The 20037-nt window shown below is 38.8% G+C and overlaps 2 protein-coding genes across 3 annotated transcripts in view; both read right to left on the reverse strand.

The window, feature by feature from the left end:
• The window catches only part of LOC113519923 (cationic amino acid transporter 2), a 29446-nt gene extending 10631 nt beyond the window's left edge, over positions 1–18815 (reverse strand). The window contains exons 1-7 of one of the 2 annotated variants that reach the window (XM_052902267.1): positions 18487–18815; positions 3901–4149; positions 3351–3479; positions 2577–2732; positions 1961–2065; positions 1312–1449; positions 514–662 (exon numbers count right to left, since the gene is read on the reverse strand). In XM_052902267.1, coding sequence (XP_052758227.1) covers positions 514–662; positions 1312–1449; positions 1961–2065; positions 2577–2732; positions 3351–3479; positions 3901–4149; positions 18487–18589 — 1029 coding nt within the window. In that variant the 5' untranslated portion in view covers positions 18590–18815. Of the gene's footprint in view, positions 1–513; positions 663–1311; positions 1450–1960; positions 2066–2576; positions 2733–3350; positions 3480–3900; positions 4150–13679; positions 14076–18486 lie in introns of those variants that run through there. The other variant, XM_052902266.1, reaches the window with a different exon arrangement.
• Positions 1–20037, reverse strand: part of LOC113519922 (unconventional myosin ID) — a 295622-nt gene that overhangs the window by 167995 nt on the left and 107590 nt on the right. The gene's annotated exons all lie outside the window — the stretch shown is intronic.

A 20037-nucleotide genomic window follows, 5' to 3' on the forward strand; every position in this document is an offset into this window, starting at 1 on the left:
CTTGGGTACCTCTGTCCCATTCGTGTTTCAAATGTAAAGCAGTTGTGTTTGCATGGCTGTGTTTCCGTTTGAAGGGTGGGATATGGAAGTGAGTTTACAGGGTACAGAGGCATAACCCTTAGTCCTGGGGGGAAAGGGATTGTTAGTAATGGAGACTAAGAATCCCATTGCTAGCAATATACTCAACCAGGTCGACTGATGAATTCATCATGATGGGCTAATTGGCCTGTTTTCATTCTCATCTATCACCCTTCACTGGTGCTCCGCCAGCGTATCCCGTTAGAGCAGGCGGAGTTACCATAGAATTTTCACCCATCAAAAAAAAAACACCTTAGTCCTCTATAGGCGACGGTTACTACTTTCCATCAGGTGGGCCGTCAGCGTGTATGCTATTCTAAGTTGCATAAAAAAAGACCAATACGAAAGTAGATAAAGCCAGAGATTTTCACTTGGTTTTCTCTACGAAATCCTGTACGAGGCGAGGCGTGGTGGAGTGGCAGCGGATTGCCTCACCTGCATGTAGTAGGGCAGCATGAGCGTGAGCACGGAGGAGACGCCGCAGTAGGCGAGGAACACCACCAGCAGCGACGCCACCACCGCGAACGGGATCGACTTCTGCGGCCGCCGCGCCTCTTCGCCCGCCGTCGCCACGCAGTCGAAGCCTGCCCGACCAATCGCCCAATGAAAGTAACACTCAATCGCATAGTATAAAACAAAGTCGCTATCGCTGTCTGTCCGTCCCTATGTATGTTTAAATCTTTAAAACTACGCAACGGATTTTGAAGCGGTTTTTCTTTAATAGATAGAGTGATTCAAGACGAAGGTTTATATGTATAATACATGCACAATATTGTAGAGAAACACTGATAATTTAAGAGATTTCTAATGGGCCGGCAGCGCTATTTAGTATCAGTATTGCAGCCGGGGTGGGTCGCTAGTAGCTTATATAAATAGAGTGTTACATACACATGTTTCGAGAAAAATCGTTCAACTTTTTCACACATATACTAAATTTTACGCAAAAAAGCCCAAATGAGAGGCTTAGTGCAGAAAAGAGAGTACAAATTACATTATATATATATATATATATATATATATATATATATATGGCTTAGTATTTTAATTTAGTTTATATTTGTAAACCACCATGTCTTGGTAATCTCATATGGACTCCCGCGATACAGGTTCTCCTAATGCGGGGTCCAATGTACTCGCTGTTGTAATTTTTTTTTTGTATTTAATAAATAAATAAATAAATAAATAAGTGAAGAAAGAATTAAAGAGGTATAAAGAAAATTTTTGAGTACATACCGATAAATCCGTAGAAGCATACAGCAGCACCCTTGATTATGCCGGCGAGCCCGTACGGCGCGAAGCCGCCGGTACCGAAGTCCTTGCCAGTATTCTGGGGCACTTCCGACGCTGGGATCCGCCAGTTCTTGGTATCAGCTGCAATTATATACACTATGTCAAACCACAGAGTAAAAAACTACCAGTGGTCCAACGCTTTTTGACACCGCGAACACTTATATAACCTTTTTTTTTTTTTTATGGGTAAAAATGATATGGTAACCCCGCGAAACAGTATACTCTGTTATGTCCATGGTACTGCTCATGTCTATAGGCGACGGTGACCACTTTCCATCAGGTGGGCCGTCAGCTTGTTCGCCATTCTGAGTTGTATAAAAAAATCTGTGTGAATATTATTGTACATCAACCATTAACTGCCCATTGCTGAACATAGGCCTCTCCTTTAAGGGTTCACCTACATTCGACAGTGGGCATTATTCAGTATTGTTATTAGAGGGACGTTGCTGGCCCTTCCCTCTATTAAGTTCCCTTAGTCGCCTCTTACGACACCCACGGGAAAGGAATGGCCCATCCTATACTGGGACCGCACGGCAGGTATATAAAATATAATAAAAAAAAAAAACTCCAATATTAATACAAAAGGGGATACCTTTAAACGAGCCCGATATGATTACAAACAGCACCACGCAGAGGTTCACACCCGTACAGAAGTTGTTGAACTTTGACGACTCCTTCACGCCGAATGCGAGGGCCACTGTAAATATAGAATAATGTTAACGCCATCCCGTCCGCAGCATTACTATCCATTTTTTTTTTTTTATTTAAAGAGAGAGACTTTGTACAAAAGTCGTTTGCTTGGGTACCTCTGTCCTATTTGTGTTTCAACCGTGAAGCAGTTATGTTTGCATGGCTGTGTTTCGGTTTGAAGGGTGGAATATGGCGTGAATTTACTGGGTACAGAGGAATAACACCCGAGTCCTCAGGAATGGCAACGCATGGTGGGTATCATGGGCGAAACAGTATACTCTGTTATGTCCATTGTACTGCTCATGTCTATAGGCGACGGTTACCACATTCCATCAGGTGGGCCGTCAGCTTGTTTGCCATTCTAAGTTGTAAAAAAAAAATAATCTGTGTGGCGAATCTCAGAAATTACTAGAAATATTTTAATGCAGTATTCAATAACAGATAGACTGATTTATCAGAAAGGTTTAGGTATAAAATTTATAAATGTATAATTTACATATAACTGAGAGATGTCTTACCAGAGAACACCATAATGACGGCAAAAGCGAACAAATCTGGATAACTGGCCAAGTGCGGCGAGTCCATCGGCAACACCTCTTGTAGATACGACGAGATCGCTTTATTCAGCAGCGAGTCCAGATATTCACTTAGGGCTTTCACTACTGACGCTGCACCTGTACAGAGATATTAAAAAATAAGTTCTATACTATCGTTGAATTCGTCACGACGGGCTTACTGACCTGCCTTTTCATCCTCACCAATCATCTCACACTGGTGCCCCGCTAGTGTACACCGGTGGCGCAGGCGGGGTTATGTTCCATTATAATCTATCAAAAAAAAAAACAAAATTAGACAAGTGATACTAGATGGCGCTGGAATCGAAACTTGTGATTTTTATTGATTATTTTGTAATCAAACATAATTTGAATTAAAAATTTTAAATTGGCGATTAATTTTTATTATTAAACATAAATATAAAGTGACAGATAATACGCGATCTTTTCCTGAATCAAACATAACCCACAGAATCGCAATGTTACTTGCTAGTATGTGTTTTTGCAAAGTTACAAGAGAATAAAAACAAAAATTATAATAAGTAACTATTATATCGATAAAAAATAAAAAAAATCACTCGCCAATTTAGAAATTTCGCCTCAATTTATCTTGAATTACAAAATAGTCAACAAAAACAACAAGTCTCGACTCTAACGCCATCTAGTATTTCGTGTCTAATTTTGTTTAGTGGCCAGTCACCTCAAATTAAAATTAAAGCAATAAAAATGCAACCTTACCTATAATATATTCCAGTATCAAATTCCATCCAATGATAAATGCTATGAATTCCCCAACACACACATAACTGTATACGTAAGCGGAGCCTGCCTTGGGTACTCTTGCACCGAACTCTGCGTAGCATAGACCTGAAAACATAGATAGATATAACATAAAACATAGATTGATTTTACCAGAGGGAGACTTTGTACAAAAGTCGATTACTTGGGTACCTCTGTCCCATTCGTGTTCCAACCGTGAAGCAGTTGTGTTTGCATGGCTGTATTTCGGTTTGAAGGGTGGGATATGGCAGTGAATTTACAGGGTACAGAGGAATAGCACCTGAATCCTCAGGAATGGCAACGCATGGGGAGTATCATTGGTGAAACAGTATACTCTGTTATATCCATGGTACTGCTCATGTCTATAGGCGACGGTTACCACTTTCCATCAGGTGGGCCGTCGGCTTGTTTACCATTCTAAAAAGTGCAGCATAAAATTACCATTGGCAATAGTTTGGATTGATATTGTTATTAGATTCAGGAGTAGATCTGCAAATAGAGCACTCACCAGCAAAAACACTAGCAACAGCAGCCAGCAGGAATGACAGTATCACAGCGGGTCCGGCATAGTTCTTGGCGACATCTCCGGCTAACACATACACGCCCACCCCGAGGGTGCTCCCCACGCCCAGGGCGGTGAGGTCCAAAGCGGAGAGGACCCTGGCAAGTCGAGCGGCGCCCTCCTCGGCAGCTTTCCGACGCGACAGCACGCTGTACGCCAGACGCGCCGCGCGGGATACCCCAGCTTTTATTCCACCTAAAACAAGTCAATAAATACTGCTGTGGGCATCATAGATTGGGCCACTCGTGGATGTCGTAAGAAGTGTTTATCAGAACTTAATGGTCGAGGGAACATCACCAAGGCCTAACTGCGATTGCCAAGCCGTCTGCCAACGCGTAACAACTACTGGCAACACCCCCATGGGTGAAGTCTATGTTCAATGGTGAACAGTTACCGACTGATAAGATGAATAGGTTAAAACTTCCGTGACGCATTAGTAGGCACGTTACTTTGCGTAAATGAAGTCCCATATTACATTCTAGGTAGGGCCGATTTAGGAAATCAACTTTTTTGAATTAGTTCTAGGTGTCCGTTGCCTGATTCCTCATAAAACTGAGTGTCTTTGCGTGACGATGTTCCCATTCCTGAGATCTGAACCTACTGCTACTTTCCACTACTTTCCTAGACTAAAAACTGCCTCTTATCGAAAGACATGTACCAGTAATAAAAAGTCGATAAATTGCTATAGGTTTCGGAAGTATAGATCTCAATCATACAATAAGTTACGGTATGCAATCACACCATTTGGAAGCCCCATTGCTAGCAATATAGCCTTAGGGGTCAATCACTATGCAGTTCTCGCCAGGAAACCATCATGGATCCTGATAAAAACTTCACAATAGCTAACTAATATGACTTCATCTTTACTCATTGGTACCCAATCAGCGTACACCGATAAAACAGACGAAGGTTACTCAAAATCATATGGGAAGAAAGGGATTGTTAGTAACGGGCTCTAACAGCCTCATTGCTAGCAATGTACCCTAACAGATCAACCTTCACGCGGTTCCCCTTGGAAACCATCGTGGTTAATTCTAGTGCAATTCGTCACGATGGGCTAACTGACCTGCTTTCATCGTCACCTATCATCCTTCACTGGTGACCCGCCAGCGTATACCGATAGCGCGGGCGGGGTTACCATTACATTTTGACATCAGTCACCACGTACACAAACAAAACCAGAGGAAGACTTTGTACAAAAGTAGTTTGCTTAGGCACATCTGTCTCATTCGTATTTCTACCATGAAGCAGTTGTGTTTGCATACCTGTGTTGTATAGATATCGGATACCCAATATATAGATATCAGTTACCCAATAAATAAATATCGGATACCCAGTATATAAATATCGGATACCCAAAACAAAAATATGGGATTCTCAATATATAAATATCGGAGCGGTATCCATAATACCCATGCATAATACAATTCGTCTGATTTTTTTAATTTAAACGGTTTTATTTAGCTCGACCTGTACGGTATTTATTTATTTGGGTCAAAATTAGAAATTGGAATTTAAGCACCTTCCCGTTGTCAGATTGATCTGAAATTTGGTACACACATTTAATTTAGATGACAATACAATATAATAAAATCAATAACATTATAAATCTAAGATGGCCGCTGATACAAAATGGCGGATTACATATTTTTCCTTAACCCCCGCAATATGGGTATCAAATGAAAGGGCTACACTAGTAAAACACGATGATTATGTCAAAATTTAAAATTCAAGATGGACGCCGTTCCAATATGGCAGACTAGGTACATATTTTTCTACAACCACCACAATATGGGTATCAAATAATAGGACTACACTGAGACACCCAGACATTAGACACTCGGACACTAGACACTCAGACGCTAGACCCTCAGACACTAGACACTCAGACACCCAGACCCTAGACACACAGACACTAGACACTCGGATACAAGACACTCAGACACTAGACACTCGGACACTAGACACTCAGACACTAGACACTCGACACTCGACACTCGACACTCAGACACTAAACACCAGACACTAGACACTCAGACACTCGACACTCAGACACTAGACACTAGACACTCGACACTAGACACTCGACACTCGACACTAGACACTCGACACTCGACACTCGACACTCGACACTCGACACTCGACACTCGACACTCGACGACACTCGACGACACTCGACACTCGACACTCGACACTCGACACTCGACACTCGACACTCGACACTCAGACACTAAACACTAGACACTAGACACTCAGACACTCGACACTCAGACACTAGACACTCGACACTCGACACTCAGATACTAAACACTAGACACTAGACACTCCGACACTCGGATACAAGACACTCAGACACTAGACTCTCAGACACTTGACACTCAGACACCCAGTCACTAGACACTCAGACACTAGACACTCGAAACTCGACACTCGACACTCGACACTTGACACTCGACACTCGACACTCGACACTCGACACTAGACACTCAGACACCCAGACACTAGACACTCAGACACTAGACACTCGGATACAAGACACTCAGACACTAGACTCTCAGACACTTGACACTCAGACACCCAGACGTTAGATACTCAGACACTAGACACTCGACACTCGACACTCGACACTCGACACTCGACACTCGACACTTAGACACTAGACACTCAGACACCCAGACACTAGACACTCAGACACTAGACACTCGGATACAAGACACTCAGACACTAGACTCTCAGACACTTGACACTCAGACACCCAGACACTAGACACTCTGACACTAGACACTGACACTTCGACACTCGACACTCGACACTTGACACTCGACACTCGACACTCGACACTCGACACTCAGACACTCAGACACTAGACACTCAGACACTCAGACACTCAGACACTCAGACACTCAGACACTCAGACACTAGACACTCAGACACTAGACACTCAGACACTAGACACTCAGACACTAGACACTCAGACACTAGACAATCAGACACCCAGACACTAGACATACAGACACTAGATACTCGGATACAAGACACTCAGACACTAGACTCTCAGACACCCATTATAAATCTAAGATGGCCGCTGATACAAAATGGCGGATTACATATTTTTCCTTAACCCCCGCAATATGGGTATCAAATGAAAGGGCTACACTAGTAAAACACGATGATTATGTCAAAATTTAAAATTCAAGATGGACACCGTTCCAATATGGCGGACTAGGTACATATTTTTCCACAACCACCACAATATGGGTATCAAATAATAGGACTATACTGCAGAATACTGTCATTATGTCAAAATTTCAAATTCAAGATGGACGCTGTTACAAAATGGCGTATTAGGTGGGGGCATGATTAGTCGTATCGAGAACAGTTGCGTCTAAGATTGTGTGACGTTAGAGGGGCAGATAAAAAAAAATAGGTAATTAGATACCTCGTTAGTAAGCGGTAGTTATACCACCCAAGTTAAGGTAATAGGTTAAAACGTGCCGAGGACTGTATGGCATTAGGGTGGATAAAAATGTAATGTCGTAAGCGCTTCCCCCTCAAGATTGGGCGCATCTTGTTGTATATTAAGCCTTGCCCCTTTACTGGACTGCAGGGGGGGGGGGTCGACCGTCAAAATGCCCCTTAATCGTGGGAACAACATGGTAACAATTAACAAAAAATACCAACAAATATAAATAAGACTGGAGGCTTACCATCAGTACTTGAAATATTTGTAGGTGCAAAAGTAATGTTGCGGTCCAACATTGACGTTACAAAAGGATTGGTAAATGACGCTATAGGCCACATTACAGAAATTTTTTGGCCTCAGTTCCGTCGAACCCAAATGTACGAAACAGATATATCATCAATTTTAATTGACTTTGGCACAGACGGCATGCACGTTATTTACCCTAAAGCCATACAGTTTCCAACAAAATTCAATTATGGTACGGCTGAAAAAAGGATGTTGCCCTTAGTTTTGTCATGGGCATTCACCGTCCATAAAATGCAGGGCAGCACCGTCGACCATGCAGTAGTATATTTGGGCTCAAAATGGTTTGAGGAAGGACAAGCATACGTGGCTCTAAGTCGAGTCAAGTCTCTGGAAGGGCTATGTATTGAGGAATTAGATTGTACTAAATTATCAGGTAAGAAACCATGTAATAATGATGCACTAAATGAATTAGATAGAATGAGGAATATTCGGTAGGCATTTTCATTAAATACTAAAAACTAGAAAATAAAAAATCGGTAAAAAAACTTTTAAGTTAAACGGTTTTATCTTATGTGCACTGAAAACTAGAAAATAAAAAAATAGTTACTTACCTATAAACCTACATAGGTGGTCCCGGTCATTAATATCTCTGATGGTAGTGGTTGTCATAACATGAACCATGTCAGCGGCCGAAAGGCAGTTCATGAGATAACACTAACACCAGGGTTTGCTTGGTAGGTAAACTAAGCAGCCCACACTATAACAAGTAGGTATTTTGACCTTCTAGTTCAGAAATATTTTAGTACTAGGCAGAATAGCTTTTAGGCATATTAGACTAAAATAAAAACGTGGGGCCCCTCTGAAATCATACCTATAGCAGAGCATATCTTATACTTTGGTAGATCATGAGCTCGGCGTTCGCTGGTGAAGCTGTAACGGCTGGTTATTGATGGTCAAAACTTCCAGTTACGATTATAGTAAGTCGATTCAGCGGACCCTGGACTCCGGAGCTATGAGGTTTCGGATGCGACCGGGATAAACCGCTAGGATGATGATGATGATGATGATTATAATAAGTCGATGCAATCCACACTTAGTATAGTAGAAAGTAATACAGAAATAGTTAATGGGCCCCACGTTTTTATTTTAGTCTAATATGCCTAAAAGCTATTCTGCCTAGTACTAAAATATTTCTGAACTAGAAGGTCAAAATACCTACTTGTTATAGTGTGGGCTGCTTAGTTTACCTACCAAGCAAACCCTGGTGTTAGTGTTATCTCATGAACTGCCTTTCGGCCGCTGACATGGTTCATGTTATGACAACCACTACCATCAGAGATATTAATGACCGAGATCACCTACGTAGGTTGATAGGTAAGTAACTATTTATTTATTTTCTAGTTTTCAGTGCACATAAAATAAAACCGTTTAACTTAAAAGTTTTTTTACCGATTTTTATTTCCGAATTATTTTACCCGCTTATACCGTCAATTAGATATCATTAGTTATTTGTCATTGCGTTAATAGGTAAGGACTTAGGGCTACTGGTTATTGTGGGTATTTGCATGGTAACAAGCGAACAAGCGCTCGTATTTATTGATAACATTTTATTGCCCATGGAAAATAACTGCCAATAATTATGGTGGAACGAATAATGTATTACATAATATTTTTTGTGTGTATTTTTATGCTATTTAGAAAGGCAACCAAGCTGACGGCTAACCTGATGGAAAGTGGTAACCGTTGCCTATATACATGAGCAGTACCATGGACATAAGAGAGTATACTGTTTCACCCATGATACCCCCCATGCGTTGCCATTCTTGAGGACTCAGGCATTATTCTTCTGTACCCTGTAAATTCACTGCCATATTCCACCCTTCAAACCGAAACACAGCCATGCAAACAACTTGTTCACGGTAGAAACACGAATGGGACAGAGGTGCCCAAGCAAACGACTTTTGTACAAAGTCTCCCACGGTTGAAAATGAGTCTAAGTTTTAAAAATATTATTACCTATAACATAAATGTGATATATCTCTCTAGACGTGTCTAGTGGGCTTTACATTGATTTCAATTCAGCAAATGTAACAAATACTCAGCATGTAGGTCGCGTACACCATTTTCTTTACATAAACAATAAATCCCCACTGTAAACTACGTAAAATATCGCCTTGAATAGACCTTGATGTCGACGCATGATTTTATTGATAAATACTTTTCCGCATTACCTAATAAATATGAAATATAAAATTTTTCACCTACAAATATAAATAACTTTATTATGTTTGAAATGTGGTAATTCCCAAAGAGGGTTTTTTTTATGGGTGAAAATGGTATGGTAACCCCGCCTGCGCTAACGGGATAAGCTGGCGGAGAACCAGTGAAGGGTGATAGATGAGAATGAAAACAGGCCAGTTAGCCCATCATGATGAATTCATCAGGAATTAACCATGATAGTTTCCAGGGGGAACCGCGAGGTCGACCTGGTTGGGTATATTGCTAGCAATGGGATTCTCAGTCTCCATTACTAACAATCCCTTTCCCCCCTCCCAAAGAGGGTCGACGTCAGATGTAAAACTATAAACCAAATCTTTTTGTAATATGGATAAAAAACATATTACGCCGACCCCAAATAATAATTGAGATAAGGGTAGAAAGGTGATGATGTTTGAAAAGTGATAAAAAGTATGGTACACAATATTTAAATATTGTTCACACTCTTCACCAGAGTCTGGCGTACAAAATTCATTTATTTGTGCCACGCTATAAACACAAAACAAAACCGAATGGCACACATTTATGTCGTCATATATATGTCAACATATTTACTTTAAGTTACGAATAACAGTCAATTAATTTAATCACAATATATTTTAGCTTTAAATTTATTAAAATATTCATTAAGTGAGTAAAAACATTTCTCTATTAGCCACCTTTTTAGTTTACTTATAATAAATCTGTAGAGAGGTCAATTCTGTACATGAAATATATTTCCAAATAACTATCAGGGGGTGATTAGTGATCGATACTGATGCCAAAAATGTCTGTATGTTCGTTATAGAAACAAAAAGTACTCGACAGATTTTAACGAAACATTGTACAATTATTCTTCATACTCCTGGGCAAATTATAGTATACTTTTCATCACGCTACGATCAATAGGAGCAGAGCAGTGAAGGGAAATGTTAAAAATGTCATGCAATGTCACAACACTTACATATACTTAGATTGCAAGTAATAACATAAAAAATATAGAATATTTATATTTTATTAATGGATGATAATGTAATGATGAAAATGGAAAAAAAAAGGAGCAAAGGAGTGAAAAAAGGATGATGCTCTCGAGATGTGGTGCTGGCGAAGGAAGCTGCGAACTGCCTAGACAGCAAAGTGCACGAATATATCTATCCTGACGCAACTCCCGTAAAAAATAGGTTCTCGACAGTCTGCTATCGGAGGATTCTTGGATACTTCGGTCATGTTGCTCGACGACAGTCCGACAATCTGGACAAGCTAATGGTTGTAGGCAAGATAGAGGGGAAAAAGACCACGCGGACGATCACCTACTCGATGGTCGGACCAAGTAACCGCCGTTACGTATCAATTGCTCAGCTGCCCTGCGAGAAACTGAAGACCGTGCAAAATGGAATAACATCATAAGAGAGGCAACAGACACCTTTCAAGGACACGACCTTCAGAAATGAAGAAGACGAAGAGAGAGAGAATGGTATGGTAACCCCACCTGCGCTAACAGTATACACTGGCGGGGCACAAGTGTAGGATGACAGGTGAGGATGAAAAGACAGGTCAGTTAGCCCGTCATGATACACCTGGGATTCAGTACGATGGTTTCCAGGAGGCCACGTGGAATTCGACCAGACAAAGTATATTAGGATATATAGCTAGGAATAAGAGTGCCAGTTGGCATTATTAACAACCCCCCCCCCCCCCCCGTTTTCAGTTTTCAGTTATTATAATGATCGATTACGCGTTTGCCGATTTTTTTTCCATTTTGGGTATAAGAGTTCTTATGGAATCTCATAATTATCTCAGTATTATTAGCGTGTTATTAGCAACCGACCAATTGCAAAAATTGTTTTTACGATCAAAAGGTGGTAAGCGACTAGTACTCTGGCAAGGTAAATTGAACGTTACAGCCAGGAGTCAAGACACATTTTATTTATTTCGAAGAGCTCGACGGAAAACCTCTATGTCCCTCAGCTTTCAGCCGCTAGGAACAACAAGATATTCTTTGTTCACGATTCAATTTATTCCGTAGACTTTAATAACGATATTATGTAAGTGTCTATATATATATATATATATATACGTGAAGCAAAAACTTTGTACCCCTTTTTACGAAAATTGCGTAGACGGAGGAGTATGAAATTTGGCACACATATAGTTTATATAGAGAAGAAGTGCAGAATGCTAATATATTTTTTTAAATTATGCATAAAAAATGCATTAAATCAATACTAAAAACATTATACACACTAATATGTATTTTTTTTTATGCGTGAAAATGGCATGGTTACCCCGCCTGCGCTATCGGTATACGTAGGTATACGTAGCTAGTGGGGTACCAGTGAACGGTGATAGGTGAGGATGAAAAGGCAGGTCAGATAGCCCATTGTGACGAATTCAATCATAAATTGGTCACGATAGTTTCCAGGGGGAACCGCGTGGAGGTCGACCTGATAGGATATATTGATAGCAATGGGGACTAAACTCCTCATTACTAACAATCCCTTCCCCCCCACTAACATGTATTTGACACACACACGCATATACTCTTTTGTTTATTATTAAAATCTGTGGTCAAATTGAGAATAGATTAATATTATTTGTCTATAGTCTCACTGAACGTCAAACATGATCATAATAAATTCATTTATTACAATATACATATATTATGGTCGAATTTCGACCACTAGTATATTATATATGTATTACGTAAATCCACATTCAAGACCAAGATCAAGTTTGAATGAAGTTTTTTTCTCATTAATAATTAATTAACCTCGACACAAAAAAGATGTCACAGTAAATTTAATGTCACAGTGAACAAGAGTACAAACTTGTACTCTATGGAATTTTTTTTCTTTCTTTTTTTTTGTAACGTTTTTTAAGAGGCACTTTTTATACAGGGTGAAAAATTTACATTTATTTTTATTCACCAGAGGGAGACTTTGTACAAAAGTCGATTGCTTTACCTCTGTCCCATTCGTGTTTCAACCGTGAAGCAGTTGTGTTTGCATGGCTGTGTTTCGGTTTGAAGAATAAATTTACTGGGTACAGAGGAATAACACCTGAGTCCTCAGGAATGGCAGCGCATGGGGGGTATCATGGGCGAAACAGTATAATCTGTTATGTCCATGGTACTGCTCATGTCTATAGGCGACTTACCACTTTCCATCAGGTGGGCCGTCAGCTTGTTTTTCTAAGTTGTATAAAAAAAAAAAAAAAAAAAAAAAAAAAAAAAAATTTTTTTTTATGAAAAATTTTATTGCATTTGAGACACGAAATTAAAGGGAATGCAGATAATTTAGTAACACTTTATATTGTTATGTTGTAATTTAAATGTAATTAATATATTTCCATATATTTTTACACGTTACTGTACTGATGCTTTACTGAGTGAGCGCATTGTGAGACTGTAAAGCTCACTAAGTTGATAAAATTAATAAATAAATATTTTATGTTATTTATTTAAGTTGGTGCAATAAATTGTAAAATAAATAAATTACTCCTTTCCATCCAAAGGTTGCGTGAAAGAGATCGCTTTTAGCGATAAGGTCGCCCATTGTTTTCTAATTGTGATTATTTCTTGTAATTATTTATATCTATAATAAGTTTACTGTTGTAATCTTTTGGAGGAAACAATAAAGAGTATCTATCTATCTAAAAAATAAATTACATCCTAACTTAGCATTTTATATACCGATCCACGCGGGTGAAACTAAGATAGAGATAAAAAAAATAATAAAAAAAAAAATAAACCATTACGTACGTATAAGGAACAGCATTGCGTTAGTGCCTGGTGTCTGCGGCTCAGCGTCACTAATAAGAGTACGCGGCTGGTGGAACGACCGGCCAATTGCACTGATTGGCAGTATGGACATCACTTGACTGGGTACTGTAAGCGCGCGCGCACACAGTTGCGAAAATAATGCATCAGCAAAAAAATATAAGAGAAAAACATTCACGTAATCAGTTCCGTGCTGTTTGGCCGTTTTGAAATATACTATCCAATGTAAAGTGCTACTAACGCCTATTATAAACTGGTTGACTTGACAGACGTGGTTACGCAGAAACTTAGCTAAGTATCAGGTGCCTGCCCTAAATCTGAGTGGTGTACAAACGGAACCTGGGACCTAACACTATGGTGCATCGAGGGACACCGAAGTGGTTTTAGTCCAGCAATACCCATACTTCGCCTCCGGGGTGTATGAGCCTGTATGTTGCATATACTCAGGTAAAAAAAAGGATCAGCTTAAACAAAACATATAACGTCCCCTTCATTTCTCGTGGATGTCGTAAGAGACGACTAATGGGTAGCAGTGTTTCTCTTAAAACATCTCTTAAGCCTAACTGCGGTTGCCAATCCGCCTGCCGAGCGTGGCAACTACAGGCAAATCCCCCAAGACGGAGACTTATGTTCAGCAGTGGATAGTTATAGGCTGCGCTATCGGTATACGCTGGCGGGGTACCAGTGAGGGACGATAGTTGAAGATGAAAAGGCAGGTCAGTTAGCCCATCGCAATGAATGGACCTGGATATTAGCACGATGGTTTCCAGGGCCAAACGCGTTTAGATCGACCTGACAATCCTATCGAAGGTTAAACAATATAAGAGCAATTCTAATTTTTGAAGGTGTTGCTCTAAAGAGTGAGATGATGCTCACTCATAAATCACTCCCGCAAGTTCTTCAGCCAGGAGTGACGTCTCTTCCCAATATTTTAACAGAGTAACAATAGACAAAACTAATTTGTAATAGTTCCTGAATCATTCTAGGACTAAAACAATGACCCGGGTGTAATTATTCCCAGAGAACATCGAAATAAAGAGAGCTTTTTTTTTATCTTTAGGGAGGCAAACGAGCAGACTGTCCACCTGTGGGAAGCGACTAGCGTCGCTACCTGAACCTCTGCAACACAAAAGGAGTTGCTTGTGCGTTACCAGTCTTTTAAATATTTGTAGGCATGTTTTTTTAAATGAGCTAACCCGAGACTCTTGGAGGGAAAGGGATTGTTAGTAATGGAGAGTGAGAATCCTATTGCTAGCAATATACCCAACCAGGTCGACCTCCTCGCGGTTCTCCCTGGAAACTATTATGGTTAATTCCTGATAAATTCATCATGAGGGGCTAACTGGACTGATTCTCATCTATCACCCTTCACTGGTGCTTCGCCAGCGTATCCCATTAGCGTAGGCGGGTTACCATACCATTTTCACCCATCAAAAAAAAAACCCGAGACTCTTACTTACACCCTTCTCAGGGGGTATTGTAAATCACTTATTTAAGGCAAATCAATTTTCGCTGCTGAAAGCTCTTATGTAATACAAAACATTAAAAATAAAGATTGACAGGAGGAATCGACCAATTTTTTACTGTGACAAACTGTACATTAGAGAGCTCAAATGACGATGTCCCTAGGACAAACTAAATGGTTTACATAATCCGAAATATCAGCTTGAACTGGCAATGGGCCAGCCTAATACTACTATAGTACTACAATCAACGGAGATAGACGGTTAAGAAGTGGTGACCTCGTACAGTACAGTGTAATGCAATGTGAGACAACCTGTAGGTGAATCGACGATCTCAAAATACATACAGACGGATCGGAATAACGGAGAAAAAGAAAAACAAAACATAGATAGGCGAAAACGTACTAAAATTTAAAAGGGATAAATAAATAATTATCTCTAACCATAGAAATAAGAAATGTCCAGTATGCAATAACCCTAAGAATTATCAAAATTAGTTCAGAATTGACGTAGATATCGCGTGGATAGATACACACAAAAAAAATGGCGAATTAAATATCGTGTCCTTTTGAATATCGCTTAACCGACTTCAACCGTGACAGAATATTTTTCTTTATTCAACTTAGAATGACAAACAAGCTAACGGCCTACCTGATGGAAAGTGGTAACCATCGCCTATAGACATGAGCAGTGCCATGGATATAACAGAGTATACTGTTTCGTCCATGATACCCTCCATGCCATTCCTGAGGACTCAGGTGTTATTCCTCCGTACCCAGTAAATTCACCCCATATCCCACCCTTCAAACCGAAGCACAGCCATGCAAACACAACTGCATCACGGTTGAAACACGAATGGGACGGTTGCAATCGACACTGATATTGCAAGCAATGGGGCTACTATTCCTTGTATATTGGTATCCTATTATTTGAATTCTTGGAGAAAAGAGATTTAGTGCCAATACCTTTCCTCGCTTACGCCACATCGTTTGGAGAGACCGCGCGTGTATATTTCAGCATCATCAATTCAGCCTTTTACTGTCCACTGCTGAAGTCTCCCCCTTGGGGGTTTTGCCAGTAATTGCCACACTTGGCAGGCGGGTTGGCAACCGCAGTTAGGCTTTAGAGGTATTTTAAGAGGGACGCTGCCGCTCATCCCTCTCCCTCCCTTAGTCGGTTCTTACGACATTCACGGAAAAGGAAGGGGTGGCCTATTCCATGTCGGGGCCACACGGCCATTAGCCACACGGTATTCAGCACGATTAATTTCATTCCAATATTTTTTTTTGTTAAGAAAGTTTTTCTTAAACAATATGTATTTGAATCTGACCCAAGTTTAACGTAGGGCAAAAGAACTTTTTGATAGAGCAGAAGCCATAATTGACTGAATAAGCGAATTTGTCTAATTTCCATAGTGCCTTTCATTTTAAGGTAGGGCATTGGGCCTTTTAAGGTAGGGCATTGCCCATCGATCCCCTCCACTCCCCCAGTTTTGACTATGGTGAAAGGGGTAAGAAATTTTTTATAATCTGTTAGGTATTACTTTTCAATTTATTCATTACTAACCATCAGCCCCAGCTTCGCACAGATGCAATGCTGGTAGTAAATAGCAGCGGCCAGTCTACACATTAGAAATCTCTAAAATTATCAGTTTTCCTCTACTATATTATGCATGTATTATACATATAAACCTTCCTCTTGAATCACTATATCTATTAAAAAAACTGCATGAAAATCCATTGCATAATTTTAAAGATCTGAGCATACATACAGGCATACATGGTACATAGAGGCAGACAAATGGGAAGCGACTTTGTTGTATACTATGCAGTGATGACAAACAAAATCAAATCATTTCTCTTTATAACATTACATTATAGTACAGAAGTGTAAAATTATAATGAAGGATGTCACACAAAAAAAAATGACAAAAACAGTTAATTTAAAAACTAAACTACTAAACTAACTTTGATAAAATTTCTATGGGATCAAACTGAAGCATATCCTTTCAGATAAAAACAATATCTAATTTGATTTAGTACTGACAAAGCCTTAAGGTAACAAACATTAAAAAAAAACCAATCAATCCTCCTTCTCGTTTCAAGTTAATTAAAAAAATATAAATTTATGGAAGTAGTAAAAGTTTCTTCACTAAAAATGACAAGAAATTATGTTTAGATTTTTAATAATTATATGTATAATACTAGAACTCTTTCTTACCAGTAGCTGTAATCTTACCTACTAGGTGGTTAAAAAGCCCATTTTACTCAGATCATAATACAATTTGTTTTGCATATTTCATTAAATTCTATCCTTATTCATTATTATTAAACCCCACCCCCCAAAATTGTCTGGTGCCCACCACATGATTAGAGAAAAGTTATTAGCTATGTACAAAAATACATCTGTGGATACATAATGCACATTTTAAGGGGCCAACCCCCATTACATAAATTAATGTCTACATATATACTTGATATATTATACTGGGCCTCCACTTGTAGTCTCTTTACTCCACAATATTATAGTTCCAAGATCACCATTTAAAAATAAAAAAAAAGAACTTAATTTTATGTTTTAATTAATTGACATACATAACACATAGACATAGGGGGGAAAGGGATTGTTAGTAATGGAGATTGAGAATCCCATTGCTAGCAATATACCCAACCAGGTCAACCTCCTCGCATTCCCCCTGGAAACTATCATGGTTAATTCCTGATGAATTCATCATAACTGGCCTGTTTTCATTCTCATCTATCACCCTTCACTGGTGCTTTATTGAATACATTTTTCGTTAGATCAGGATGCTGGTAACCATACCATTTTCACCCATAATAAAAAAACACATAGACATAAAATGTGTATGAATTTTATTAAATACAATTTTTTTTAATAGATCAGGATGCTGTTATAACTCTGCCTATACTACTAGTCCACACTAATAGTAGTAAATAAAATCAGATTAGTTGGCCCTTAGTGATAAATTCACCACAAAATTGCTAACAATGGGGCTATTAGTCCTCATTAGCGCCAATCCTCTATCCAGGATAGAATATATTAATTGATATTATTTGAAAAACACTTTCGTTTATCTATAAAAATGTATTACAAAAAGCACACAACCGGTTTCGCCGTTTCGCGCACTTTCAATGCTTAATTTTAATGTAACCAATATTAAAAATTATTTAAATAATAATTTTAATCTGTTTTATCCTCAGAAGTACCTTTACAGCGATAAAATCTCTTTTCAGGACTATTCTCCGATCGCTATTGTAATTAACGATTAAACAACTTAAAACACAAAATTATATTTAATATCTTACCATCCTCGAAGGCCTGTTTCACGGTGTACACTTGGCCTCCATTCACGAGCCCATTTCCATTCATAAGAGTCCCATTTTCATCACATTCACCTCGATATGGCATTTTGTAACAAGACACTACCGCTCCTAACCTATAAGAATTAAACTTTAAACACTACAAAAAAAAATAACTTGGCTCACTTAATTATAAACCCAAAATATCTAATCTTAATGAACTTGTTTTTGTATTAATATTAGAATTTTAATACAACTGTAATAAACAGTAAAGTGAGAGAAAATTTGAAATTGCATTGGTACTATTGCATCAGAATCAGATTGGAATTGATAATTTGACATTGACATAACTATCTAACGTAAAGATAAATAGACTAGGGTAGACTAGTTGACATTGAAAGGTAAGCAATGTTGCCAAATATCTGAAAATGTGGAAAATATTTTGATATATTAAAATAGAGAATTTTATTTAGAACTTATACAATAGAAGTTCTCATTTATCTTGTTTGATATTTTTTCATGAAAAACAGGATACTATTATTATTTTTGTTATTTATTACATTTATTATTTATAGATTACTGTTTTTTTTTTTTAATAGATGATAATGGAATGGTAACCCCACCGGCGCTAACGGTATACGCTGGCGGGGCTCTAGTGAGCGATTATATGTGACAACAGAAAGCAACTCAGCAGGTCATCGTGATGAATACATTTCTAATTCAACATGATGGTTTCCAGGGGGAATCGCGTGGAGGTCAACCTGACAGAGTATATGCTAGCATGAGACTGGTAGTCTATATTACTAACAATCCCTTTCTCCCTATAGATTACTGTTATTTCGTAGTGTACAGTTACTACGAAACAGGCCAAGAATATACCCGTCTTCTGGAAATACATCGTATTCTTCACAAGTATAGCCTTGTTCTTTTATTAAATCAGCAGTCGTACTAACAGGTAATAAATCGACCATATCTTTAAATATTGTAGATACATGAATAAAAACGAGGAGTGATGCCAAATTATTAAAAAGGCCCATGGCTTTTTAATCTGAGCTCAAGTGATCTGACTAGTTGCGTCTTTGTATAAATTGAAAATTTAATACGTGGAAATGTGTTATATATTAAGGTTTAGGTATAATATAAATATATTTATAGCACTATTATTATTATGTATTGTTATAATAACATATTATATGCATAATTGTAATCTTTGATACATTAAATTTTATCATCGCTGAAATCGAAAACAATAGGTATTAATTAAATATATTATAAACTGTATATAATAGAAGTAATCAACTAGGCAGTATATACATATATTTTTTTTATACAACTTAGAATGGCAAACAAGCTGACGGCCCACCTGATAGAAAGTGGTAACCGTCGCCTATAGGCATGAGCAGTACCATGGACATAACAGAGTATACTGTTTCGCCCATGATACCCCCCATGCGTTGTCTTTCCTGAGGACTCAGATGGTATTCCTCTGTATCCAGTAAATTCACGCCATATCCCACCCTTCAAACCGAAACACAGCCGTGCAAACACAACTGCTCC

The sequence above is a fragment of the Galleria mellonella genome, unplaced genomic scaffold (genome assembly GCF_026898425.1).
Source record: "Galleria mellonella isolate WM207_F2 unplaced genomic scaffold, CSIRO_AGI_GalMel_v1 utg89, whole genome shotgun sequence".
In the NCBI taxonomy this organism is placed as follows: domain Eukaryota; kingdom Metazoa; phylum Arthropoda; class Insecta; order Lepidoptera; family Pyralidae; genus Galleria; species Galleria mellonella.